Source organism: Odontomachus brunneus, unplaced genomic scaffold, assembly GCF_010583005.1.
Source record: "Odontomachus brunneus isolate Ranch 3 - 2012 unplaced genomic scaffold, Obru_v1 Obru_scaffold_146, whole genome shotgun sequence".
Lineage (NCBI taxonomy): Eukaryota > Metazoa > Arthropoda > Insecta > Hymenoptera > Formicidae > Odontomachus > Odontomachus brunneus.
The window spans coordinates 423,049-448,406 of record NW_022639596.1 but is presented as its reverse complement, the minus strand read 5'-3'; the positions used below and the strand labels follow the sequence as shown (position 1 = coordinate 448,406).

The 25,358-nt window shown below is 34.1% G+C and overlaps 7 protein-coding genes across 18 annotated transcripts in view; 4 read left to right on the top strand and 3 right to left on the bottom strand.

The window, feature by feature from the left end:
- The window catches only part of LOC116850461 (intraflagellar transport protein 81 homolog), a 3,829-nt gene extending 3,524 nt beyond the window's left edge, over nucleotides 1-305 (top strand). The window contains exon 13 of the mRNA XM_032828786.1: nucleotides 98-305. Coding sequence (XP_032684677.1) covers nucleotides 98-194 — 97 coding nt within the window. The 3' untranslated portion in view covers nucleotides 195-305. The remainder of the gene's footprint in view (nucleotides 1-97) is intronic.
- A 486-nt stretch (nucleotides 306-791) lies between these two features.
- Nucleotides 792-5,864, top strand: LOC116850460 (poly(U)-specific endoribonuclease homolog). Of its 2 annotated transcripts, none has more exons than XM_032828783.1 (9): nucleotides 792-1,035; nucleotides 1,772-1,939; nucleotides 2,299-2,724; nucleotides 2,802-2,864; nucleotides 2,932-3,105; nucleotides 4,141-4,287; nucleotides 4,469-4,766; nucleotides 4,863-5,304; nucleotides 5,425-5,864. In XM_032828783.1, the coding sequence occupies exons 1-9, from the start codon at nucleotides 978-980 to the stop codon at nucleotides 5,656-5,658; spliced, it is 2,010 nt and encodes a 669-aa protein (XP_032684674.1). In that variant the 5' UTR covers nucleotides 792-977; the 3' UTR covers nucleotides 5,659-5,864. The 2 variants fall into 2 exon arrangements, with proteins under 2 accessions (XP_032684674.1, XP_032684675.1); XM_032828784.1 differs by having other exon boundaries at nucleotides 793-1,035; nucleotides 4,156-4,287.
- Nucleotides 5,865-6,113: 249 nt separating this feature from the next.
- Nucleotides 6,114-10,838, top strand: LOC116850458 (probable 2-oxoglutarate dehydrogenase E1 component DHKTD1 homolog, mitochondrial). Its single transcript, XM_032828776.1, has 13 exons — nucleotides 6,114-6,292; nucleotides 6,699-6,988; nucleotides 7,177-7,396; nucleotides 7,606-7,955; nucleotides 8,108-8,329; nucleotides 8,409-8,566; nucleotides 8,845-9,115; nucleotides 9,194-9,401; nucleotides 9,483-9,895; nucleotides 9,997-10,117; nucleotides 10,202-10,390; nucleotides 10,521-10,606; nucleotides 10,705-10,838. Exons 1-13 carry the CDS (start codon nucleotides 6,151-6,153, stop codon nucleotides 10,810-10,812), a joined length of 2,778 nt encoding a protein of 925 aa, XP_032684667.1. The 5' UTR covers nucleotides 6,114-6,150; the 3' UTR covers nucleotides 10,813-10,838.
- Nucleotides 10,396-14,303, bottom strand: LOC116850462 (NAD-dependent protein deacetylase sirtuin-2). Of its 5 annotated transcripts, none has more exons than XR_004379350.1 (7): nucleotides 13,133-13,381; nucleotides 11,963-12,319; nucleotides 11,626-11,821; nucleotides 11,362-11,554; nucleotides 11,080-11,273; nucleotides 10,868-10,978; nucleotides 10,396-10,774 (listed from the first exon to the last, which is right to left on the bottom strand). XR_004379350.1 is itself a non-coding variant. In XM_032828788.1 (7 exons), exons 3-7 carry the CDS (start codon nucleotides 13,314-13,316, stop codon nucleotides 11,205-11,207), a joined length of 999 nt encoding a protein of 332 aa, XP_032684679.1. In that variant the 5' UTR covers nucleotides 13,317-13,381; nucleotides 13,665-13,711; nucleotides 13,942-14,303; the 3' UTR covers nucleotides 10,406-11,204. The 5 variants fall into 5 exon arrangements, 2 of the variants coding, with proteins under 2 accessions (XP_032684679.1, XP_032684678.1); XM_032828788.1 differs by adding exons at nucleotides 13,665-13,711; nucleotides 13,942-14,303 and having other exon boundaries at nucleotides 10,406-11,273; XR_004379349.1 differs by having other exon boundaries at nucleotides 10,396-10,978.
- Nucleotides 14,304-14,393: 90 nt separating this feature from the next.
- On the top strand, nucleotides 14,394-15,510 carry LOC116850464. The gene is made up of 3 exons (XM_032828791.1): nucleotides 14,394-14,643; nucleotides 14,928-15,138; nucleotides 15,250-15,510. The coding sequence occupies exons 1-3, from the start codon at nucleotides 14,570-14,572 to the stop codon at nucleotides 15,472-15,474; spliced, it is 510 nt and encodes a 169-aa protein (XP_032684682.1). The 5' UTR covers nucleotides 14,394-14,569; the 3' UTR covers nucleotides 15,475-15,510.
- LOC116850463 lies at nucleotides 15,124-16,777 on the bottom strand. Of its 2 annotated transcripts, XM_032828790.1 has the most exons (4): nucleotides 16,505-16,777; nucleotides 16,327-16,441; nucleotides 15,712-16,214; nucleotides 15,124-15,451 (listed from the first exon to the last, which is right to left on the bottom strand). In XM_032828790.1, the coding sequence occupies exons 1-4, from the start codon at nucleotides 16,603-16,605 to the stop codon at nucleotides 15,442-15,444; spliced, it is 729 nt and encodes a 242-aa protein (XP_032684681.1). In that variant the 5' UTR covers nucleotides 16,606-16,777; the 3' UTR covers nucleotides 15,124-15,441. The 2 variants fall into 2 exon arrangements, with proteins under 2 accessions (XP_032684681.1, XP_032684680.1); XM_032828789.1 differs by having other exon boundaries at nucleotides 15,124-16,214.
- On the bottom strand, nucleotides 16,505-22,251 carry LOC116850459 (DNA helicase MCM8-like). Of its 6 annotated transcripts, none has more exons than XM_032828780.1 (15): nucleotides 21,766-22,244; nucleotides 21,401-21,496; nucleotides 21,078-21,319; nucleotides 20,731-20,866; nucleotides 20,358-20,608; nucleotides 20,129-20,233; nucleotides 19,890-20,063; nucleotides 19,577-19,796; nucleotides 19,324-19,487; nucleotides 18,984-19,196; nucleotides 17,849-17,958; nucleotides 17,571-17,787; nucleotides 17,349-17,498; nucleotides 17,086-17,233; nucleotides 16,505-16,608 (listed from the first exon to the last, which is right to left on the bottom strand). In XM_032828780.1, exons 1-15 carry the CDS (start codon nucleotides 21,839-21,841, stop codon nucleotides 16,577-16,579), a joined length of 2,334 nt encoding a protein of 777 aa, XP_032684671.1. In that variant the 5' UTR covers nucleotides 21,842-22,244; the 3' UTR covers nucleotides 16,505-16,576. The 6 variants fall into 6 exon arrangements, with proteins under 6 accessions (XP_032684671.1, XP_032684669.1, XP_032684672.1 ...); XM_032828778.1 differs by lacking the exon at nucleotides 16,505-16,608 and having other exon boundaries at nucleotides 16,927-17,233; nucleotides 21,766-21,916; nucleotides 22,091-22,251; XM_032828781.1 differs by lacking the exon at nucleotides 16,505-16,608 and having other exon boundaries at nucleotides 16,927-17,233; nucleotides 19,324-19,442.
- Nucleotides 22,252-25,358: the final 3,107 nt, after the last annotated feature.

Genomic DNA, 25,358 nt, shown 5'->3' with positions numbered 1-25,358 from the left:
AAAATCTTTTTATATATATATATATATATATATATATATATATATATATATATATATATAGTTTTGGTGAATTTTAATTAAAATACTTATATTCTAGGATCTTTTTATGTAAGATTCAATGTGCTGAAGAGAATAAGCAAACCGACGGCATAGTTGTACGAAGAGGCGGTGCTGAAACTCTTGTGCTGCAATAATGTTAATATTAATTACGCATATTCATAATAAGATGCAAATACTAGACATAGGAAATATTTTAAACAAAGTAAAATGTATTATATAAAATATATTAAACTGCAGATAACTGAGCTTAGTTACGTTTTACTGGTGTACACTAATTCGTATATCTTCATAATTAAAAAAAAACTTTTAGAAAACTTAAAAAATAAGGTTGTTATAAAACATATTTTTAATTTTTATTTAAAATTGTTTTTCTACACATTTTAATACTTTCTATCTCTAACATTTTCATGTAACAAAAAATGGTTAAACGGACATCTTAAAAAATGGACATCTCACACATATCTTTCTCTCGATAAAATATTTGTTGATATACAACTTTCAATTTTTTAGGGAGTCTATTTAATAACATTTAATAACTTTTCTCTTGCTTTAAAAAATTATGACTCATGCTGAATCCTGAGATATCCTTCGAGAAATTAATAGAACTGAATTCAAGATCAAGAAATGACATCATCCTGTTGTCATGGTCGTTTCAGCTACGATCTCTCTTAAAGTCTGGAGTCGTGTTACTTATATATGAGTTGGAGAGGCCAGGGGAAAGTAAGCTGATTGCTTCAAGGCAGTTAAATTGTGGATAGAGACGCAGTCTTACTTCACGCATGAACCATATAGCACGTTCATGCGTCGCCATCTCCAGGATCGGGAGAAATCGATTACAAATTAACAAACTATATTTTATAGTAAATTGTAAAGGATCAATCTGGGGACGTAGCATTTGTCAGTGTTTATAATAAATCATGACAGTGACAAATCGATATTTTATTATCTTCGTAATTTCGTTGTCACTCTTTATTGGTAAGTTTTTCTGTAAGTTTTTCTGTCGATTTCTTGAGATTTTTTTATCATGGTAAAGACATTGAGAAGCAGAATACCATGTGGTAAAATAAAGAGAAAAACCGAGAAATATTTAAGTATGCGTCATAGGTCATGTATTGTATGCGTGAAATAGAATTTTTCAATATATGTAAATTACGGTGAAATCTTATTTGGTGTTGGAAACTGGATATATAAAGAATGATGCAAAATCAAATATAGATAAATATAAGATGAATAAATATGTGATAACTTTGAAAGTATTGGCATGAAAATTGAAATAATTATTGTCAATCAAATATTTAAAATGTCCGACAAAATAAAATAAATGTAATTAAGTGTTTAAGAGTTTCTGTAAATATTATCAGTAACAAACGTTTAGAGGAAAATTGTATTATTTGAAATTTACAATATGCTATTAAAGCGACTGTATTGCTTTGATATCTCAAATGACCACTTTGACCTGATCGTCATAAGTGTAAACGTGATAAATAACATCGAAAGTATAAACAGACCTAGATTTCCTTAAGAATATCAAACTAATAAGTATCTTTTTTTTTCATATTCCTCAAACTCTATGAAACTTTCCTTACGATATGAGCAAATCTATAATCAAGATGTATCATATATATTGTAATTGCCGAATTTTAATTTTAATGATATTCGCTGAATTGTAATTTTAATGATAAGATTTTGCTAATTTCGATTTATGTCTTAGGAAACAGCGAAGCGGGATGGAAGTTTTGGAAAAAGGAGACTACTACGACTACTACCACGACACCGACTCCCGTAAACGTTCAACCCACTGTAAGTCCGATACCAGATTCAGCCACGACAGCCAAAGGATCGACAGTACCGGCTGCAAACACAGGAGCCGCTGTAATAGGTATTGTTAATAATAAACACATTAAATTATTTTGAATATATAATGTATAATAGTTTTATATTGTGTGTGTGCTTTAAATATTCAAGGTCAGAAATTCTTGAAAATCCTAAAGATCATGTAAATCAATTGAAAAGTCATGCAAATCATGCAAATCAAACCATTGTTACAATATAATCCATCTGTATTTATATTCTCATGTTTGTTTTTCGTCAAATATAGTGATTAAAAAAATTCCCAAGATTTTATCAATATCTTGGAGAAAATACTAATTTCAAATAATATCCAAGATTCGAAAATTTCCATACAGTTAAATTACATGAGAATCTTTAAAACAAAATGCAAACTTTCGTTATTACTAGGTGCTACTAACCCGGGACTAGCCATTGGCGCAGGAACCACTGGACTTGTACGAAACAATGCACGACCTAGTCGACCTAATCCGGGAACAGAAGTCGGCCAGGACATGGCCGTTTCGAAGCCAAATAGACCGGGAGTCGGTGGTAATGATCAGAATTATCGAGATTGGGTTGTAGATCTTACTGGAGCTGGAGAACTATCTCGAAATCAACCATCGAGAATACCTCAAGGACCTCAAGGAATTCAAGGACCTCAAGGACCTCAAGGATCTCAAGTACCTCAAAGACCTCAAGGACCGACAAGTGGTGGTCAAACACAGCCCAATATACCTGCAGGTTCGAGGCCACATCCAGAAACAACGAATCGACCCGCAGCTTCTCACGCACCAGGAAATGCACCGATTCAACCAACCCAACCATCAAACACAGGTCTGTATCATTTGGTTTAAAAGATTCCAACAATGTCAAAGTTCTTCGTCACAAACGTCATTACTGAAATTCCGTAGGTCCGAGACCAGGAAGCATGCCTGGAATTTCCATGCAGCCTGCACAACCTCATGTGACACCTGGTACGCTCTTTTATGCACACATTTCTTAACTTATACGATATATCTCACAATCTAATCTATTTTTTAGGTTCTATCGCTGGGATTTCCACTTCTGATGATCGAACCAGACAAGGTACACCTTCCTCTTCTAATTCAGGAGTATCGCAGGCCAACGTTGCTGGCGGTGGCAGTAGACCCGTTTCGCCTATAGAATCGCCAAGACAACCTGAGTATTCTAGACAACCGAGTGTGGGATCGCCGGGTATGTTCAATCACCGTTATTATTTTCTTATTATATATGTAGGAGGTGACAAGTATATTATTGTCTATGGGTGTTTATGATAGTGAGTTCGGAGTATGATCGGAGTGAGATCTCGATCCGGATAGAGTACTATATGCTCCCATCTACAACTAATATATTCAATATGGCTGCTCCTGCTCTACTCCTGTCCGTATCATACCGCAATTCGGAGCAAAGAGTGGCGTATGGAGCAAATCGTACAGCAAAACGTCAAGTAGCCAGATATAATAAAACATAATTCGAAATAATTCAATTGTGATACATATTAACGATAGAAGGCAATTTATTTAAAGTTTATCTTATATAATTGTAATTTAATTCAATTTTTTTATATTAAAGATCGTTATTATTAAGCACATAAAAATGGACCTACCCTTATTCCTATGGAATTAAAGGTTAGATAATGAATCAAATTGAAATTCTATTATAAAAAAAAAAATAAATGTGATCACAGATAATATACCAAATATTACCTCAGTAAGAACGATTTTTAATATAAAAAAATTTAATTGAATTACAAATTATATATGATAAACTTTAAATAAATTGTCTTCTATCGTTAATACATACCACAATTGAATTATTTCGAATTATGTTTTATTATATCTGGCTATTTAACATTTGTACGATTTACTCCATACGTCAAGGGACGTCTACATTGGAAGTAAGCAGTAAGAAGTAGGAAGTAAGAATAAGAAATTGACCAATCATAGATGATTATTTTTATAATAATCAACTACGATTGGCCAATTCTTACGGCTTACTTCTTACTCCAAGCTTACTCCACATATTGTAGACGATGCTTTAGTTGTAGATGGGAGCATATACTACTCTGTCCAGATCCAGATCTCATTCGCTCCGAATTCGCTATCGTAAGCACCCTATAATAGCTAGAGATATACATAGAACTAGATAATTAATCTCGAGATATAGAATCGATTAACTAAATTAATTTAGTGTAATGAAGGAGTTGATTGTCTTTCGTGCTTGAATCAGGCCTGAACTCTGCAGGTGTGACTGGAGCAGATCAAAACATACCGGGTACGCCTTCTTCCCCGAGCTCAGGAAAATCGTGGGCCGACGTTGCCGCTGGTGGTAGCAGACCTTCTTCGCCTATAGGACTCCCTAGGCAACCCGTTCCAGGTATTTCTTTTTATGTTGTTTTATGTTGCTTTCGAGCAACTATTGCTTTATCTTGTCTTTCTTGACATAAGAGAGAGATAAGGTTGACGCTGATGAACATGCATTGAACATATTAATCGATTAAACCGGTTAAACAACGAAGAAAAATTTACTATCTTATTATTTATCACATTGGAATTAGGCGAGAATGAACGCAGAACTACGGGAAGACCGGTACAACCTAGCAATCCTTGGCCAGCATCATCAGGAAGTACTTCTCCCGCTGGCGCTTCTCCCGTCGCGGGTGTTACAAACCCAACTAACAAAGTATACTCCAGTAATCCAACGTATAGTAAAGGAAATACAGTTACCGATGAGGACTTGGAGAAGCTTTCCGAGGCGCTTTATATTAAAGAAACGAACAATGCGAATCGATATATAACACTTAATCTGCAAAAGCAGACTACCAGCAGTAGCCCGATAGACCAAGCTCCACAGTCGTAAGGATCATATTGATAGAATATCTTTTCTTATAGCAAAATTTTTTTATGGTTCTCTCAATGTGTTCATGAATTAATCGGACTGCGTATTTACAGACTGCTTACGGTGAGCGCCGAAGCTTTTCAGATTCCTACGATTCAGAGAGTCCTATCTATATTTGACAATTATCAATTGGACACTCATACGAACGAATACATTAGTCCGGCACAAAGACAAGAGGAGAGTCTCCTCGTCGATACTTTCTTAAGTACAAACGTAATGGCCGCCGCGATGCGTTTCCTCGCGGATAAAGGATTCGTGAGACAGGATTATTACGAGTACAAAGACACACTGAGGAGAATCTGGTTCAATCTATTCTCACGCGGACAAGGTAAGATCGGTAGCACCGGATTCGAGCACGTTTTCATGGCTGAAACGAGACAAACGGATTCAAGTACAGAAGTGCTCGGACTACATAATTGGATTTACTTCAACGCAGAAGAAACAAAAAGACGCGTCGACTATTTGGGTTATATCAACAAAGTTGACTTAGGAGACGTAAGTGATTTCTCAGTAGAGCTTACATTGCACAGAGTTCGTTTTAATCACACAGTTTAAAGTTAAATACCATTTTATTTAAACGAATATATGAATGTAAGCGCGCTTTTTGTTCTGCAGAAAGGGTCCATTGTTAAAATACACGCGAAATTCAATGGTCACGACAAACCGGTTACGGCTATGTTCATCGGTACTTCACCTGAATTAGAAATGGCGCTCTACACCGTCTGTTTCTACGCGAGACCAGATGGGAAATGTCCTGTATCTTTGGGAGGAACTAAATTCAACGTAGTGACGCATAAATTTAGATACAGAGGAAAGGACTTGGTCGGGACGGCGTATCCAGAAATTTAAATCCCATATAAAATACATCGACCAAATTGCATATATATATATATCTTATAGTAAATAAAATCTATGATTGCATAATTTGTATTAATTATAGGATGGCCGCGTGATGATTCCTGCGACTTCAACCGATCATTTGTTATAAAATTATTGCTATAATTATGTGACATGTCATGTATGATTTTAAATTAATATTAGAACGATTGAATTTTCGTAATTTTTTTTATATACACCAATATTTAATATTGCTTTGTAACAAATTTATTTGTAACAAGATGATCACAACGAATAGTAATAAATTCTATATGGCTGTTAGTTACGAAGAAAGATAATTGGAGTGGGTTCGATAAAGAGTGTAAACAGGCAGATAAGAGGAGCGCAACAGTGATGCATAAAAACATGAGAGAGAGGGAAGAGGTCAACACATACGAATAAACCGTGACGTATAGAGTTTCATTCGGAGCAGTTAGCTTAGTTGCGCTGTAGCTGCCATCAACAATGTACGCGACCAGAAGACTCGTGCTAAAGAAGAGACCACGTTTTATATTGAGTTCGTCGGTCTCTTGTACTAGCGTTAACTCATATTACAATGAAAATGGCGTTTATGGCTACAAACCAAGTCAGCAGAGGCACTTTGAAGGTATTTCCCTTATCAAAAACTCGAGAGAAAAAGTATAATAAGAGCATCACCAAAATCACCCAAGTTATCTTGCTGAAACACATAGGGTAAAGGAAGATTCGCACAGAGCATCCAGTTTGATTAAGATAATACTGTTCTAGAAAGAGTAATCTTGCTGCAAGATGTTTTATTTGATGTACTCCAAATTAAAATAATATTTTCTGATAGATGCACTTTGGAATTTTTTTCCTTGTATAAAATTATCCTAAAAGAGATAGAATGTGCAAATACTCCTCTTCTCTATCTATTGCACATTAAAAATCAACAATAATGCACGTTAATGTTTACTTGTGATAACGATTTGCATTTCACTCAACGTTATCTATATTCGAGATTTTGAAGCGTGATTACTGTTCTCGTATTTTAGTGCCAAAGGAATACTTAAATGAACGAACGAGGCAGAGCAATTTCTACAGATTAGTCGATGCATATAGAACTCATGGGCATAAGCAAGCCGACATAGATCCCATCTCAATATGCAAACCATCGTTACTGCATGAATTGCAGCCGAATAATTTCGGACTGAATTTAAAGGATAAGGTCCGTTTCCGAGGGATTTTATTTACGCAGCAGGACGAAGGAACGATAGAAGAAGCTATTCAATTTCTAAATGATACCTACAGCAGCACCATCGGAACTGAATTCAGCCATCTCGAGGTAATTAGCAAATTCATAAAGTTGTCGCACACGCGCACAAAATTAGTGATCAATAGGATTATTAATCTCACTAAAATCGCCAAAGCGAAGTCCTGCTATGAAATAAATTTGTATTATCTATCGTAATATTACGGCTCAACACATAATGATAAGAGCAATGATAAGAGATTGCACTTGCGATCGAGTAGACCGAAGAAGAGAGGGAGTGGTTCGCCGAAACCGTAGAAAGAACCCTAGCCGAGCCATTGGACGACGAAACGCGCAAAACAATAGCCGTGGAAATGCTCAAGAGTCAAGCTTTTGACAATTTTTTGGCTATAAAATTCGTGAGCCTAAAGAAATACGGAGCAGAAGGAGCCGAGAGTATGATGGCCTTCTTTCATGAATTTTTCAAGCTATGCGCTTCCGGTAATTAAAAACAAACACTCAATTAAATCCGACAGTCGACGACTTGTCGTTCAATAGTTCGACACAGAACAATTACACACATTCTAACGAGTACTACACCCTACATACTTGACTTCGCGACTGGAACTTAAATTTGTTCTTCTTAATCCTTATGCATTGGCAGCACTTATGACATAAGAACTCTTTAAACCATTATGTTATTATTCTAGATGATTTAGAACACATCATCCTTTGCTCGCCGCATCGCGGGCGACTCAACTTATTAACGGGGCTACTGAAATTTCCACCAGAAAAATTATTTCGTAAAATACGAGGGTTCTCTGAGTTCCCGGATGCAGCGAAATGTACAGGAGACGTGATCAGTCATCTCATTAGTTCCACCGATCTCGATGTGGACGGAAAGAATATTCACTTTACCATGCTTCGCAATCCATCGCACTTGGAGATAGTGAATCCAGTATCAATGGGAAAAACACGAGGCGTTATGCAAACAATCGGAGAAGGTGCATATGGTCAGGACGAGAACGCGCGATGGAGCGATAAAACGATAAACATCCAAGTAAGTTGTGGAATCGCACGCTGCGAGAAACATCGGTTTCGTCGAAAGACCAATCATCTATATCAATTTTACCATTGTCTGTACTATTATCATTTCCTCGTTACTCAATGCGCATCTGTATTATTATTCCAATATCTCGAATGCTTCGTTAGGTACACGGAGACGCCGCCTATACTGGACAAGGAGTTAATCAGGAATGCTTAGGCATGAGCAGAGTACCGCATTTCGAGATCGGCGGTACGATTCATTTGACGATTAACAATCAGTTAGGCTTCACAACCCCGGCTTCGAGAGGCCGATCGTCGAAGTACTGCACAGATCTAGCCAAGAGTATATCCGCGCCTGTGATTCATGTAAACGCCGACAATCCTGAGGTACAAGCTTCATTTAAACTTCATTATCTCACTGACACTAGAAATGAAAATTTGCAATCATAATATGGAAATATCGTAGATGGTTGTAAAAACCACGAGAATAGCCTTTAAATATCAGAGGCAGTTTAGGAAAGATATTTTCGTCGATCTAAATTGCTTCAGAAGATGGGGCCATAATGAATTAGACGATCCCTTTATGACTAATCCTCTCGTATATAAAATTATACAAAATCGGCCGTAAGTATATATATATATATATATATATATATATATATATATATATATATATATATATATATATATATATATATATATATATATATATATATATATATATATATATATATATATATATATATATATATATATATATATATATATATATATGTGTGTGTAATTTGGAAGAAAAAGAAGACAACACATATTTTTCAACTTTTCTATACAAACACAAATTTCTTTTTTAACTCAGATCTTTCTCAAGATTCATATTGAATCTGTTTTTCTTCTTAATTTAGATCTATACCGGATCAATATGCAGAAGAGCTAGTAGCTGCCAATGTTCTTACTCGAGAAAACGTTCAAAATACCGTTGAAAGCTACACAGTATGGTTAAATAGGATTCTAAAGGAATCCACAGAGGATGCGTCGCGACAGTCGGGGTACCTTGCTGGAAAATGGACAGGAATGAAACAAGCCGAAGCTAATATTACGCAATGGAATACGGGTGTTGAGTTAAACTTATTGGAATACGTGGGAAAAAAGAGCGTTCAAGTGCCGGCGGACTTTGTAAGTAAAAATGCATATCCTAGAAGTACTACGTACGATCTTGAGATAAAATCTACACTTATATGTGTTATATTAAAGGACATTTATCCACAAGTGTTGAAGAGTCATGTTCAAAGTCGCCTGAAGAATATCGAGAATGGTAACGTTCTTGATTGGTCGACTGCCGAGGCGTTAGCTATAGGTTCTCTGTTATATCAAGGATACAATGTGAGAATAAGCGGACAGGATGTAGGACGCGGGACCTTTGCACAGAGACACGCAATGCTCGTGGACCAATCCACAGGAGGTGTGTATATCGTCAAACTCGAGATGATAAAACGAGTATATGCGATATTTCGAAAACTTACTATTCGTATGAATTTTTTAGCTACATTCATTCCACTGAATTCTATAATTAGCGGTCAAACTGGAAAGTTGGAGATAGCTAATAGTATTCTATCCGAGGAGGCTGTGTTAGGTTTCGAGTACGGTATAAGTATAACGTCACCTTTCACGCTGCCTATTTGGGAGGCTCAATTCGGAGACTTTTTCAATGGAGCGCAAATCGTGATCGACACGTACATAACTAATGGAGAAGCGAAGTGGATGCTGAGCAGCGGTCTGACGATGCTCTTACCGCATGGATACGACGGCGCCGGCCCGGAGCACAGTTCATGCAGACTCGAGAGATTCTTACAGTTGACTGATAGTAAGGAAAATGAAGCAGACAGCGATGACGTCAATATACAAGTCGCGAATCCCACTGAACCAGCACAATATTTCCACCTGTTGAGAAGGCAGGTAAGATAATGAAGATACATTATTGAAAAGAAGATAGCTTTGAACGCGTACGTTACAATATATTGTGTACGTATCCTAATTAGAGTAAAATGGTATTACAGATGGTGAGAGATTATCGAAAACCTCTGATTGTGATAGGCCCTAAGATTCTACTACGTCATCCGGCGGCGGTATCATCTTTGACGGATTTGGGACCTCAGACGGGCTTCAAAACTGTTATTGGTATGTTCTCTCTTTCTCTTATCTCTCGAAAACAAAATAACTTATTAAACTCTTAAAAATTACATTCTTATATGAACTTTACAGGAGATGATAGAGTGAATAGTGATGACATAAACAAAGTCATTCTAGTCAGCGGAAAACACTATTACGCACTTAAAGATTATAGAGAAAGTACCGAAAACAAGAATGTAGCTATCATTAGAATTGAAAGCTTATGTCCATTCCCTATCCAGGAATTATTGGAAGAGATTGAGAAGTACAAACATGCGAGAAGTAAAGAAAATAAAATTAATCATTTAATATAATCGATTTATATAATAATACGATATTATTGTATATTAAGAATACAATTGTTTTTGTAAAAGCGTTTTGAAATAGTGTTTTGCATTTCGTGTGTTATCAGTTTTCGTTTGGAGTCAAGAAGAACCGCGGAACATGGGAGCGTGGAGTTTTGTTAAGTCACGTTTCGAAAATCTTTGTGGAAGACAAGTGAGTTGCATCGTGTTATAAAAAAAGAAATTTCACATCAACTTTGTCGATTAATTCTTTCACCAGTATAATAGGGATTAATGGACAATCATTTTCAGTTGAAATACTGCGGTCGAGAAACCATGGCAGCACCAGCTGTTGGAGACGGGCAAATGCATCAACGAGAAGCTAAAGAAGTCATTATTAAACCGTTCATTGTTAAATAAATATTAAGATATATTACTTCGATAAATCCATCATATACATCATTTTAACCCATACCTCTACGACACTGTAATTTCTTGTACAGAAGCGACGAGTGGTAAGAACGGTCTTATTTTGTATGATCAACATCTCTAACACTATACATTGATATTTGTTACTAAGCTTTTGCTAAGGAGCAATGGAAGAAACCAACAGAACGATAGTAGGTAAATCTTTACATTAATTACATTATAGGTTTTATTATAGTTCCAACAACATAGATTACCTACCTCAAAATTTTTTCTTCTAAATATGTTCTTCAATGATTAACACAAAATATATAAAATAAAATGTTGATCTTTTCCTCTCTTAGACGGCTCTGTAGCAATTATCGTTTTTATCCCATTATTATTATTTATTTTTCGTTTCTGTTTTCAGTGCTCAAACTTTCGTGTTCTCTTTGGACAAGAGCTCGTAATTCATCCTAAAAGCAAACATCAAGAAATGCAAATTTCAATTCACAAAAACAGAGGATAAAAGTGATATAAGAGTAAAAAATATGCAAGTTTTACCCCCCAGCCAAGTTTATCAGCCAGCAATTGACAACCTGTGTCGCAATCACCCAACCAAGCTATGTCACGTCCTGAATGTGTGCTTCTAGAATCGAATACCAAACCTTGTCGCAAACCTAAGAAACGTGACAGACGATCTTGCATGCCTACTTTTTCATTGTTGATAAGTAAACGTGGGCAATTGGGTCGCACTCTGGAAGACAAGACGATTTTAAAAATTGCATATATAAGTCTTTGTTTCTTGCTGTAAACACTTCTACATACCTGTCTATCAGGGACGCAAAAGGCTGTACCACTAAACTTGATCCCATAATAATTAAAAGGTCAGCCTGTGCAAAATCTCGGCCAGTGAGTAAATGAAAACGTTCAGGCAGCATCTCACCAAAGAAGACTATATCAGGTTTTACTACACCTTCTTCACACTCTTCACATTTTGGTATTACACCTTCTATTATCTTTTCTATTATTTGAAACCACATAATCAATAAGTTTCATAATTAACCGTCATCTCGTCTATCATTATTTCGTGCTATTTTCATTAAATAGTTTGCATTTAGCAAAAAAAATAAGCATTGATGTAACTTTATGTAATAAAGTATACCTTTCATCCATGAAAGCGTATACGGCGCACGACATTTAAGACAACGACCGGTGTGGAACGTTCCATGAGCTTCCACTAATTTGTCCGCGGGTAGTCCAGCTACGCGTTCCAACGTGTCAATATTTTGTGTATAATGCCGCAGCAACAAACCCTTCTCCCACAATAGACGAATAAAATAATGACTCACGGTAGGTTTGAAACCTTCCGGTAATAGTTCCCTTGCAAGGGTAAAAAACGGCTCTGGATTTTTTATAAAAAAATCTAACTCGAAAATAGCTTGTGGATGGGGCAAATTATATTTGTCTAATTTATGATATAGTCCGCTAGACGGAGACCGGAAATCCGGTATTCCAGCAGCTGTAAACAAATATACATATACATCATTCTTGTATACATTTATAATAAAACAAATTATTAAAACGCATAGATAATGTTTAATTAACGATTGATATGAGCCAATTCAATTGGAGACTATTTGACTAACTTCAACAAATTTAATAAAAAATTATTGGATTGATGACTAATCTTAACAAATGCAATTAAAGATTATTCAATTGACGATTGATATGAGTGAAAGAAATTAAGGAATTGAGAAAAAATTGTATTGATACTTTTACTATTCTGTTAATATTACTAGATAAATATATTTAACCTTCTGAGGACCGGCTATTTTTTATCAACCTTTTTATTTTAAGAGCTAGAACTTTTTTGTCAATGTCATTGGATTGAATGGGGAAAAAGCTGACATCGCCGTCGCGCCGATATATCGGTTTCCGGTTAAAGGTTAAATATTATCTATTTAGTAATTAGCACAAGTATGCAACAATATATCCTTATATAGCAAGGATTTTATTAATATATAAAAGAGGTCATTTAATGCCATAAAAATTGCTACTTATTTTGTCAGAAAGAGAACACAATTAATTTGAAATTGTTGTAATCAGAAGTAAATGTTTTAATTAAAATTGATGTAATAAAGGGATATTCCTTAAAACAAATATATTTTAAACGTATTGTACTGTTGCAATAACATCACAAAATATATATTAAATGTCTGCATGCTACATTCAGCATTCCTGTCTATTTAACTGATTACAAAACAAAGTAAATTATAAAAGAATCCATTATAGATTAATGTTCTATAAAATATATTTGTAAGTATATACTCACAGGTAGAGATTCCAGCACCTGCCATAGTAATAATTTTACAATTCTCATGCTCTTTAATATATTCCACAATTCCATCTAGACTGAGTTCACGAAGAACTCTCTGTTGTGATTCATCGTCTTGGTCATTGTTCGACGAATCTATAAGTCTCAGCTTTTGAGTTAGGAATTTACGTAGCCTCTCCATCCCGGAATCTTCTATATCTGATGATTCAGAAGAGATATTTTGTTTTTCTTCATCTGAATTATTACCTAGAATAGACAAAAAATCATACAAAAATCAAGTTACCTAATGCATTCTATCAATGGATTGTTCTCAATAATCGCAATGGCAATTAGTAGTTATTATATTTCTATGTTTACTTTTCTTTCAATATAGCTTGACAATTTATAAACTTCTTATATACAACAGAAACGCACAATCAGTACTACATTCATAATAGATGGATTCGGTTAAATAATAACTGTTGTCTTGTTAAGCTAAAGTCCAATGCGCGCTGTAGTAGTTATTTAATTAATTGATTAGTATATTAACCTCGCAAAATCGGTGACCACCTTCTCCGCAAGTAACATTTACATAACCTGTGTAAATACATACGTCTTATATGCATACAGAACGGAAATTCACATAAAAATATAATATCAAGAGGAGAGATAAAGTTAGAGAAAAATTAAACATCTACATGGCCGCTTGTGATACTACGTATTTTTTTGTTGCTTAATTTTTGTTGGAAATGATTACAGCGGAAATTTATGTACTGTGCTGTGTAACGGACTATAATATTAAATATGTATCACTGTTTTGAAATTACCTCTTCGATCTTCTTCAGTCTCCTTATCCATATTCTGCAGCTCGATAGCGCAGCACGTTAATACGCGAATCCGCACAGATGCTGTTTATGATAAAATTATCACCGATATTTATTCACTTCATGAATGACAGCGTGATTCTGAGAGAGATGGGAAGAGATGATTTACATGACAGAACAAAGTCCGTATGCGACGTCACGATCGTATTCCGTTCTTCTGGTGTCACATATGTTAGGTTTATGTTAAAACTCCTTTACTTCTCGTACATTATGATGCACAATCGTGCATAATTTTCTAGTCAGATATGTCGCACATACATGTTTGCAGGTAACGCAACGCGCTGAGAAAACTCAGCTACATTAGAGTGAGATAGACATTCGATATATAAGTCGATCTATCGCAACATTTATCGACTACATTTTTATGAAAATAACACCGATTGTTATCGATTACAATTAAAAAAAAAAGACGAACAAAAAAGTAAAATAACAAAAGATAAACGATGTAAAGTTTCGCCACCATTATCACTCAAAGTCTCGGCCCCGATCAAAATTTCCAGTTTTTTTGTATAACATTAAATTCTACGTAAATATCAATTTCTCACTGGTTCTCAACAATTAATTCAACGTAATGTCTACGACACAAACCATTGATGAGACCGATATTATTTGCGGATTAAAAGCTGCAATCACAGAACTGGAATGGTTAGTTTAATATTATATTTATATTTTCATTATATATATATATATATATATATATATATATATATATATGTGTGTGTGTGTGTGTGTGTGTGTGTGTGTGTGTATTTCATTTGTAGTTTTCTTCTCTGAAAATTGTATCAAAAAATTTGATATAAATTGAATGAAGTAGATATCTCTATTACTATTCGTCGTTTGTATCGCAATATTTGCAACAAAACGTCATATTTGTAACTTTTCATTCAAGTTTTTTAATTGCTAGCTTCCTACGTTAATATAATTTTCAGTCGTCAGCAAGCCCAAATATTAAAAAGAAAAAAAGAAAAAGCGGTATCGCCAGCTGTGTACATAACAATACCTATACAACATGTAACACATATTAAAAAACAAAAAGCACGGAGCAAGTCCAAATGCGATAAACGTGCTTCTTCAAAAGGTATAAAGGATCCTGTAGCAGAAAGTGGTTATAAAGACAAAGAGAAATTTGATCGACGCAAGGTCAATAACGAATATTTTATGAATATTTATAATTACATTTTGTGTACATAACTAATTTTAAGTATCTTACGTCTACTATGTTAAATCGAGATGTTAAATTTCGATGTGCAGAAAACATCTCGTGTGTTGTTCCCGGAAATGCGAGGAGGTGTATTGTATTCCAGATGTTGTTGTCTGCATAGAGACGGCCTTCAAGATAGTTGTCCCTTAACACAATGTCAAGGCCAACCGGAATGCCTGGTTAAACCATGGGCTGTCTGTCCGCCCGCAAAATACGTTAGATCACGTTACCCGGAATTGTACTCAACTAAATCTAAAAAAGATTGTACAACATAATGATACTCCAAGTGGAAGAAAGAAAGAGAAACAAAACTACACATTTTTTCAATGTTTATATGAAAATAAAGCTAAAACATTAAGAATTAATGGCCAAATCATCCCATACAGAAAATTTATCTCTTACTATAATCTTAATATTTTTACAAAATGTCTTATTTTTTATTTTTTTATTAAGTCGCCGGACAACATGGTACACACGGTAAACAAGTAGACGGGGGACAGAAAGGTACACACGTTGGTGGAGAATTGCAAGGAGGACGTTCTCCTAAGTAGGGAGGTAGACAACACGTGTAACAAATCTGTGGTATACAGCAAGCATTCGCTGGGGACGGCACGTAAACTTGACGCAACGGTGATGGCTCGTCGTTGCATACAGACTTGAAGCATAAATCTCCGTTATTTCTGTTGTCATCGTTGTATCTTGCAAAAGCTACCAGTGACTGGGCTTGCTTTGAATTATTGCAAATTATCCTGCAGTACGCGGCCAACGCAGCTTCTCTGGCTTTGTCCGCGCAATAGAACTTTTTAAGAACAACTTCCGTGTCACCCAAATCGGTTAGCTTCAGTAAAGCAGCGCGACCTGGCCCGCAAACCGGATAGAGTTTCGTCATACACTCCGGTCTACCCATGCAATCCCACATCATACACCTATCTTGTAGACCGTTTCTCTTGATACACTCGCATTTGTGCATTATACTCGCACGGAGATCGTAACTCTTACACCGTTTGACGGGTACCTACAATATATATCGTCAAACAGTCAATTGACTGAAGTAAAAATATTAATCAGACAAGAACACGTAATTCTTTTCTTCTAAAAAATAGTGAAAATTAGCATTGCAAACTTACACAGCAAGGTGCACAAGAGTCACAAGGACTATAAGATGCACAAGGATCCAAAGATGGTCCTACGCGACATTTTACAATAGGTGCGGTTGGTGGCTCATCCCATTCACATGGTTTTCTACGATACACATTTTTAATAAGTCATCAGTTTATAGCTTTTACCTAATCAAACGAGTTTTACCTTCTGTCCATAGAACTGATCAAGCATTTTAGTTGCGCTAATAATTCGCGTCTCCTCTCGCAATTTGGATTTTTACCATCGCAAGGCATTTTTCCGTTCATATTCTGTGGCACACGATACTAGGAAATTTTTTTGACTGTCTATTCTCTCGCTGTTTTTCTTTTCTTTGTAATGTTACATTTTCTCTATTCTCATTTTGGTAAATTAATATGCACAGAGCACATGAAATTTAACGTTTTTGTGTGAATTTAATAGTAATTACATAAGTCCGACATCAAATTTTGTTTTTGATTTTGTTCTAATCATAATTGTCAATTTATTGAAACGTCTCGTCTCCTAGCAACTATCTTATTATTTGTCGCTATATTTAGCAATATAACATGCTCATAAATTATTCCTCTTACAAATAAATAACAAAAGAATAAGAAAAAGAAACATATATTTGTATTCTCGTATGATTATAGTACCAAAATACGTTACATTAAATTACGCTACTCGTTCACGTTGTATATATGTACAGGTTTTCTATTATCATGGAGCAATAAATTTGTACGTATCTTTCTTGATTTTTAATAAAATACCTTCTTCGTTTAGTTTTGAAATTAAAGTAGTAAAATCGCTTGTCGAAATATTTCCGGACATTGCAAGTGCACTTAATTCTTTTACTGAAAATGTTTGTTGCTTATTCATATTTACTTTCTTTTCCAGTATTCTGACAAATCCTTTTAGCTGCAAAACAGAAACAGAGATTTATAATTAGGAAAAGTACTTTAAATAATCTTATGTACTTATGTTAATAATTTTATGTACTTATGTTAATAATCTTATTACAATATAAACTTACTTTTCTGTTTGTAAATTTACCGTCCAAACTTAATCCTGACGCCATGAAATCTTTTTCCAACGTTTCTGTCATTGCATATCGCATTATATCTATTACATCTAATGCGTCTGACTCAGTCGCTTCAACACGTAATTCTAATTTTGCTCTAGCCTATAATAATAAAACACTAGATAATATTCTATGTAATTCTCATACATCTGTTGTATAACAAAAAAATTAAACCTCAGTCAATCGAATCATGGCTTCTAATTGTCTGTTGAATATCGGTATGCTGCCAAATTGTTTATGTTTAGATCGAAGTTCCAAGTAGTACTTCTGTAGTACATCTGCAGCTGCGACTGATAATTTTGGCTTCACATATTGTCGTGCATAAGAGATATACATTCGTAGAATAGACGATGGTATAATGTCACTAGACCGTGGCAACATCAACCTTTTCCTGAAAAAAAAATCATGTCAATTACGTATGTAATAAGTATGTAATAACAATCATTATTTACCTTAAAGAACTTTCATCATCAAAAGATAATTCCATAGATTCTGCATTTGAATTTGCGTGCGAATTAGTGTGAACAGTCATAATGTGTTTGCATAATAGACTATCAAAGTGCTGTTGCAAATAAAAAGATAATATCGCTACATTCATTATATATATATGTGTGTGTGTGTGTGTGTGTGTGTGCGCGCGCGCGTGTACGTGTGTGTGTGTGCAAAAAAATATATATATAAATACAAGGTAAGGCAAAATTGTGAAAACAGTCGAATATCTCGAAAAAAAGCATTTTTTAGGAAAATGTTTTGGACAAAAGTTATAGGGTTTCAGAAGATCTATTTGATGGCCGTATTATTTTTTACTTTAAGTGACACCGCCAAGATCAGGTCAACTTTGTTTTTTTAAATAGAAACATATATTTTTTATTACGTTATTTTATTTTACGTAAAGAAACAAACAATTTTTGTTTAAAAAACTTTTTCATATGATCTCTATTTTCTAAGATATTTACGGAAATATCTACAAAATTATTGGTTTCAATAATTTTTTACTCGAATTCTACCAACTTTACCGAAAAATAACAAGAGATAAAAATTATTACCGAATATTTACCGAAAAATAACAAGAGATAAAAATTATTTTTAAGAATGTTCTAATTAACTTTTTAGTACTGCATTTTTTTTGCATTTTCTTGAAGTACCAAAAAGTTTATATAAAACTTTGAAAAAATTCTCAGAGTTCTATGAGAAGAAAATAAACAATTTTTATCTCTTGCTATTTTTCGGTAAAGATAATAGAATTCGAGTAAAAAATTATTGAAATCAATAATTTTGTAGATATTTCCGTAAATATCTTAGAAAATAGAGATGATATCAAACATTTTTTAAAAAAAAAAGTTGTTTGTTTCTCTACGTAGAATAAAATTCCGTAATAAAAAAATATATATGTTTCTATTTAAAAAAGCAAAGTTGACCTCGATCTGACCTTGGCGGCGCCACCCAAGGTCAAACCCTATAACTTTTGTTTGAAACATTTTGTCTGAAAAATGCTTTTTTTCGAGATATTCAACTGTTTCCACAATTTTGCCCCATCCTGTATATCTTACGGACATTATAAAATATTTATTGCAAACGTTTGCGTACTTTGTTTGGTTTATCCAATAATAAGAAGATCAAATCAAATCGTGAAAGAAGAGGCTGACTAATATTCAAGTTTTCTGTAACTGTTTTACTTTTGTTGTATTGCCCTCCTATAGGATTAGCCGCCGCGAGGATTGAAGTCCGCGCAGGCAGCGAACATAACACGCCTGACTTTGCAACGGTAACACTTTGTTGCTCCATCGATTCTAATAATGCCTAAAATAATGTATATACAGATGTATAGACTTTTTTTTAAAAAAAACTACTGCTTTACATCACATTCATTAGTTTTATGTATTTTATGTATTTTAGCACATTTACTAAACAATAGACAACATTTTACCTGATGCTGAGAACACATTTTATCAAATTCATCAATGCAGCAACAGCCTTGATCAGCTAAAACTAAAGCGCCGGGTTCTAAAATAAAGTCGTTAGATCCTGTTTCCTTCGTGAGCGTCACTGTTAACCCAGAAGATGTACTTGAATTGCCACAGATATACACACCTTTCAACAATATTTAGTTTTTTTGTGTAAAAGATTTGTATAAATTGTGCAAACAAAAACTTCAATAATATTAGTTATCTCATTTATACCTTTCACAGATATCCGACAGCATGCTTGTAACATCTGTGATTTACCAAGGCCAGGGTCTCCAACCATTAGAATATGTATATCATTCCGTGATTGTGTGCGTTTTGCATTACCACCAAACAAACTTAATATTAATCCAGCTTTGACCATCTCGTGACCATATATATTGGGGCATAAAGAATGCACTAGCAATGCAAAAAGATTTTGCTCTTTGTATATTTCCTATATGACATAAAGAGAAAAACAGAAATATTAAATAATTATTTTATAAGTTACAATATTTAATATTAATTAAATTTTATATACAACAAATACTTGTATTGCTAAATAATTTTTCAATGAAATTTCACTGCTCATAGAACTTCTTTTATTTTTACATCTATGTTTTTTATTAATCACAGCTATTGCTTGCATATATAAAGAAAACGGAGACCCAACTTGTGGCTTTGTTGCACCATCGTTGACTCCTTGTACCTTGAAATAAAATATCTATGGGGATAACTTTCATAAAAGATATCTTTATGTAATCTTCTATCTATTATCTAGAGAAATACCTTAATAATACCCGTAAGTGTTATATCATCTCCAGGCATACAAATATTAACTAAATCATCTAGAAGTTCTACATCAAGTACCTTAGGTACTCTACCTTTATTATCCTGCAAGATAATATTAACAAATTAATATAATTATTTTTTTAAATATTTTATATATATTCTACATTATGAAAACTAGACATTAGCAATGTTTTAATTTAAAATTTTTTGTAGAGAATAAAGCTACCTGTTCATCATCCAATGGCTCTTGTATTCTAATTATTTGGAACAAAGTACTTTTCACATAAGGGGAATCTAAAACCGGGTAAAATTTTGATGTACCACAAACATCACACTTCTTTGGCAATGTATATATTTCCTGTGTCTGTTTAACCAAGGTTTGTAAATGACATTTGGAACAGGCAAATGTCAACCATTGTGCAAGATATTTTACTCTGCCAACTCTTATCACACAACCTTTAGTGGATACTAATTTGCCTGAAAAAAAGATATTTAGTTCACTATTATGATCTAACATCAATAAAAAAAAGATATAAATTTAAATACATATATGTTCAGATATGTTTTCTAATAAGGGATGTATAAGTTTATATACATACCATAATAATTTAGCTTAAGATCTCGTAAACTTATAAGTGGTTGATAATTCAATAGACCTAATTTAATTGTTGGTAAACTGTTAATAGATTTCAGGACATACTTTAAATTTTCCTCTGGTATTGTCTCCAAAATTTTCTAAAACCATAAAACAAAATATTTACAGCAGAAACAATTACAATAGAGTGAGAATTAAGAGTTTTGCCACTAAAACAGAACAAAATTCACTATAATTAAATAAATATAAAAATATTATGAAATATATATATATATATATATATATACATATATATACACATATATACACATATATACACATATATACACTTATATACAATAATAAACATACTTGATGAATGCCAAGTTTCATACAATTTAAGGCATTTGTTGGATTTTCATATATTTCATCTTTAAAATTTGGCCATTGATTCATAAACTCACTGTCATTATACAATTCGCAGATGTCAATGTCAAATGACATTCCTGCCTCCAAATTTGTCATTGTGAGCAAAGAAGATAAAGCTTGATGTCTTTCTACAAATCTTTCTATAGCTTTAATCTGCTTTGTAATAGCACCATTAACTTTATACTCTGTGCAAATCATTTATTATTACATAAGATCTCATGTATCTAACAATATTTTTTTATTACTTCTCACTGATTAAATAATACCTTTATCAGGAAAAAACAATCTCCATCCATAATATGGAATGTCTGCATGTCTACCGACATCAAGATTATCAGAGCTAAGATTTTTTTTATTCTGACCTAAAATAATATTATAGCATTTGTAAAGTATTTTATTTAAATTTACATATAGACATATGTATAAAATACAGAATAAAATATTCTATTCTTTAGATATTTTATTTTTTTTTTTTTGCTATTCATCTATTTTTAACCATTAATATTCATTATCTTTATGTAAAATTAAAATTAACAATTCTTTTCCTTGTACCGAATCATGCACAAGATATAGAAAGTAATAATAAATGTGAGAAAATATAAAATGTGTAATAAAATAATACAGTACTTACATGGCTTATTGTCATGATTTTTTGAGGTATTCTTTGCTTTCCTTTTTTTTTTATAAAAACATGTCTTGTCGTTCATAATAACTTTGAATAATAAATATACAGTACATAATAATAATGAAATTACCTAACTCAGGTTGTCTTTAGCTTTAACCTATATACACATTAAAAAAAAAATTCTTTCTTAATTTTAATTTTTCGACGTTTTTCTACGCGCAAAAAGGAATCAATTAATTATATTTTTATAATAATTTAAGTTTAAAGAGATTTAAATAAAACAATTATCTATTTTTTTAATTCATAACACACTTCGACGAATCACATTTACCCAATAGTCACATTCAGCCACAGATGTCTATAGGTTTGTTCTTTCGACCTGAACTGGCTGCACTAGTTCACGAAGTTTGCACTAATGCGTTCTTTCGATCAGACAGTGCAAGAAAATGTGTTCTTTCGAACAGTGCAGGCTGAACTAGTGCAGCGAGTTCAGTGAACTGACTGCCCTAGAGGTTTGTTCTTTCGACCTGAACTGGCTGCACTAGTTCACGAAGTTTGCACTAATGCGTTCTTTCGATCAGAACAGTGCAAGAAAATGTGTTCTTTCGAACAGTGCAGGCTGAACTAGTGCAGCGAGTTCAGTGAACTGACTGCCCTAGGTCTGGAGGTAGAGCAAGCAGTGCAGGGCAGCTAACCGAAAAAATTTAAATTTGTATCTATAACCTGTAAAATCAGTATACCTAGTTGACATTACGTAGAAGAAATAATCCGACGACGGAATCTATAAACAGTAAGTAAATACTTAAATATATAATAAATATATAATGTAGATAAATATATAATAAATATATAATGTAGAATGACATAAAAGAAGTATTTAGAATGTTATCCAAACAGCACAAAATATCCGAAAGACATCCTGGGAAGGCTCTTGGACGTTTTTTCGGAGGGATTTGTTGTATGGGTATCCAACACAAAACAGTTTTTAAAAGAAATAGGATTGTTCAACAAAACATAAAATGCTATAAGTGCGAAAACATGACCATAAATTGATCTATGTTATTTAATCCAGCCATGTTGTCCGCCATCTTACACTGCTCTAACTTGCTCTTACCCGTTCTTTTCAGACCCATATGTATCTTTGCACTGGTCTGCACTATCTTGAACTTTCTTCAACTAGTACAGTTCCAGTGCAACCCTAAGTCAGGTCGAAAGAACAAACCTTATGGCAGTGCTGGGAGTTCGCGATATATGTTCGCGCACGCGCATTGAGCAAACTCTGTGGTAACCTCAGCGCCGTATCTATTTTAAGGTATCGTAAGATCCCTCACCTAAAAGAAAACATGAAGGGATTGTAGGGAGAAAAGAAAGTTTGTAGGAAGAAACAGAATGCTGTTCATGAGTAAAAATAAATATATTTTTTATTTCGTAATTTCTGCAGCCGACCAATCTTTGAAAATATTCATATTTAACCATGCACATTGAAATTTTCTTCTCGCATTTCCTCTTCTTTGCCTCGATGCCACTTGACGAAGGCTAATGTTGATTTCTCCATTTCTTTCTTCAATACGGCACTTTTTTCTTTAATTAACTTAATATTATAATTGCACTTTTCTTTATCACAATATCACTTTATATTAAAATTGCACTTTTTTATCACATTTTATTTATTAATATATACTATATATACATATTATAATATCACATTTTACATAGCTATACTAATTATTATAACTATATTAATTATACTAATTTATTATTATATCATTTCACTACCTATCTAACCTAACCACTCGCGGGTAAACACACAGACAGACGGCCGAGTATTTTGTGCATGTCCCCTAAGAACCCTCTATTCGCCTAAAGTCCATTCTACAATTGCGTGAACGTGGTTGTAAGGGGAGCGGTGCACTTGGACACGGTGCATTTGGACACAGCCAATCACAGCACCGTGTGATTAGAGACATTTGTAGGGTCCCTTGGAACAGCGACTTGTGATTGGACTGTGTCCAATTGCCCTGTGTCCAACTGATATACACCCGGTTGTAAGAGGTTGTAAGTGATTACGACACCTATCAGAGTAAAGAGACGTCTACATTGGAAGTAAATAGCAAGAAGTAGGAAGTAAGAGTAAGAAATTGACCAACCACAGTCGAATGTGAGAAGAATAATTAAATATGATTGGTCAATTTCTTATTCTTACTTCCTACTTCTTACTGTTTACTTCCAATGTAGACGTCCCTTAAAGCAATCAGTGAATAAAACATTCGGATTGACTCACGTTCACGACTACGCTTACGCAATTGTAGAATGGGCTTAATACCGTCATTAGAAACTGCTTACGTCGAGCTGCTACGTCATTTCAGGATGGGACCCGATTGACCACGATACGATTGGACACAGATTGTAATGATTGGTTCGACCTAGTAATTCACTAGATAATTCTTTTCATCGGTTGGTTGTGTCCAAAGGGACGTCTACATTGGAAGTAAATAGCAAGAAGTAGGAAGTAAGAGTAAGAAATTGACCAACCACAGTCGAATGTGAGAAGAATAATTAAATATGATTGGTCAATTTCTTATTCTTACTTCCTACTTCTTACTGTTTACTTCCAATGTAGACGTCCCTTAAAGCAATCAGTGAATAAAACATTCGGATTGACTCACGTTCACGACTACGCTTACGCAATTGTAGAATGGGCTTAATACCGTCATTAGAAACTGCTTACGTCGAGCTGCTACGTCATTTCAGGATGGGACCCGATTGACCACGATACGATTGGACACAGATTGTAATGATTGGTTCGACCTAGTAATTCACTAGATAATTCTTTTCATCGGTTGGTTGTGTCCAAAGGGACGTCTACATTGGAAGTAAATAGCAAGAAGTAGGAAGTAAGAGTAAGAAATTGACCAACCACAGTCGAATGTGAGAAGAATAATCAACTATGATTGGTCAATTTCTTATTCTTACTTCTTACTTCTTACTGCTTACTTCCAATGTAGACGTCCCTCAATCGTACTGTGGTCAATCCGGACGCTCCCGTCATTTCACGCATGCGCATGTCATCTAGAAAATATCGCCTAGCACTGGTCTATGGCCGGTATTCATAGTCCAATTTTATTTCAAGACCGTCTTAGGGCGCCGTCCCACGGAGCAGAAATTTTCAGCAAAACAGAACGTGCGGAGTAGCACGACCAATCACAGCCATTCTGCTTTTCTTCCGCTTTTCTTTTTTTCTATTTTCCTTGTGTCCCATGGAGCGGAATACGAAAGCGGATCACACGGAATAATACAAAAAGTAGACTTCTTAATGTTATTTCTTACGTTTTTAATAATTTTAATATTTTATACAAATGATATAATATACAGGGTGTTCGGAAAGTACCGGGACGCCCGAATATCAGGAAAAATATAAGTTTTACAAAAAAATGTTTCAGACAAAAGTTGTGGCGTTTAAAAAGATATATTTACTGATCACATCAGTTTGACCTTGGGTTGCGTAGCGAAGGTCAGGTCAAGGTCACATTAATTTTTTTAAATGGAACACCCCATTTTTCATTGCATATTCTTATAGCACATCTCGAGAGCTTTCCAAA

What these genes read in the sequence shown, in the direction of transcription:
- LOC116850460 (XM_032828783.1), top strand. Translation starts at nt 978, where the DNA reads ATGACAGTGACAAATCGATATTTTATTATCTTCGTAATTTCGTTGTCA. An exon ending in ACCGAGTGTGGGATCGCCGG is followed by an intron (nt 3,106 to 4,140) that starts GTATGTTCAATC and finishes TGCTTGAATCAG; the next exon opens with GCCTGAACTCTGCAGGTGTG. An exon ending in ACAAAGTTGACTTAGGAGAC is followed by an intron (nt 5,305 to 5,424) that starts GTAAGTGATTTC and finishes TTTGTTCTGCAG; the next exon opens with AAAGGGTCCATTGTTAAAAT.
- LOC116850458 (XM_032828776.1), top strand. Translation starts at nt 6,151, where the DNA reads ATGTACGCGACCAGAAGACTCGTGCTAAAGAAGAGACCACGTTTTATA. An exon ending in TCCACCTGTTGAGAAGGCAG is followed by an intron (nt 9,896 to 9,996) that starts GTAAGATAATGA and finishes ATGGTATTACAG; the next exon opens with ATGGTGAGAGATTATCGAAA. An exon ending in GAAGTACAAACATGCGAGAA is followed by an intron (nt 10,391 to 10,520) that starts GTAAAGAAAATA and finishes GTGTGTTATCAG; the next exon opens with TTTTCGTTTGGAGTCAAGAA.
- LOC116850462 (XM_032828787.1), bottom strand. Translation starts at nt 13,972, where the DNA reads ATGGATAAGGAGACTGAAGAAGATCGAAGAG. An exon ending in TACGCTTTCATGGATGAAAG is followed by an intron (nt 11,822 to 11,962) that starts GTATACTTTATT and finishes TTCAAATAATAG; the next exon opens with AAAAGATAATAGAAGGTGTA. An exon ending in TTTGCGTCCCTGATAGACAG is followed by an intron (nt 11,555 to 11,625) that starts GTATGTAGAAGT and finishes CTTGTCTTCCAG; the next exon opens with AGTGCGACCCAATTGCCCAC.
- LOC116850464 (XM_032828791.1), top strand. Translation starts at nt 14,570, where the DNA reads ATGTCTACGACACAAACCATTGATGAGACCGATATTATTTGCGGATTA. An exon ending in GCAATCACAGAACTGGAATG is followed by an intron (nt 14,644 to 14,927) that starts GTTAGTTTAATA and finishes TATAATTTTCAG; the next exon opens with TCGTCAGCAAGCCCAAATAT. An exon ending in AGAAATTTGATCGACGCAAG is followed by an intron (nt 15,139 to 15,249) that starts GTCAATAACGAA and finishes TTCGATGTGCAG; the next exon opens with AAAACATCTCGTGTGTTGTT.
- LOC116850463 (XM_032828789.1), bottom strand. Translation starts at nt 16,605, where the DNA reads ATGAACGGAAAAATGCCTTGCGATGGTAAAAATCCAAATTGCGAGAGG. An exon ending in ATCAGTTCTATGGACAGAAG is followed by an intron (nt 16,442 to 16,504) that starts GTAAAACTCGTT and finishes TGTGTATCGTAG; the next exon opens with AAAACCATGTGAATGGGATG. An exon ending in ACTCTTGTGCACCTTGCTGT is followed by an intron (nt 16,215 to 16,326) that starts GTAAGTTTGCAA and finishes TATATATTGTAG; the next exon opens with GTACCCGTCAAACGGTGTAA.
- LOC116850459 (XM_032828778.1), bottom strand. Translation starts at nt 21,841, where the DNA reads ATGAACGACAAGACATGTTTTTATAAAAAAAAAAGGAAAGCAAAGAAT. An exon ending in AGCCATTGGATGATGAACAG is followed by an intron (nt 20,234 to 20,357) that starts GTAGCTTTATTC and finishes ATTATCTTGCAG; the next exon opens with GATAATAAAGGTAGAGTACC. An exon ending in AAATGTGTTCTCAGCATCAG is followed by an intron (nt 19,197 to 19,323) that starts GTAAAATGTTGT and finishes ACATTATTTTAG; the next exon opens with GCATTATTAGAATCGATGGA.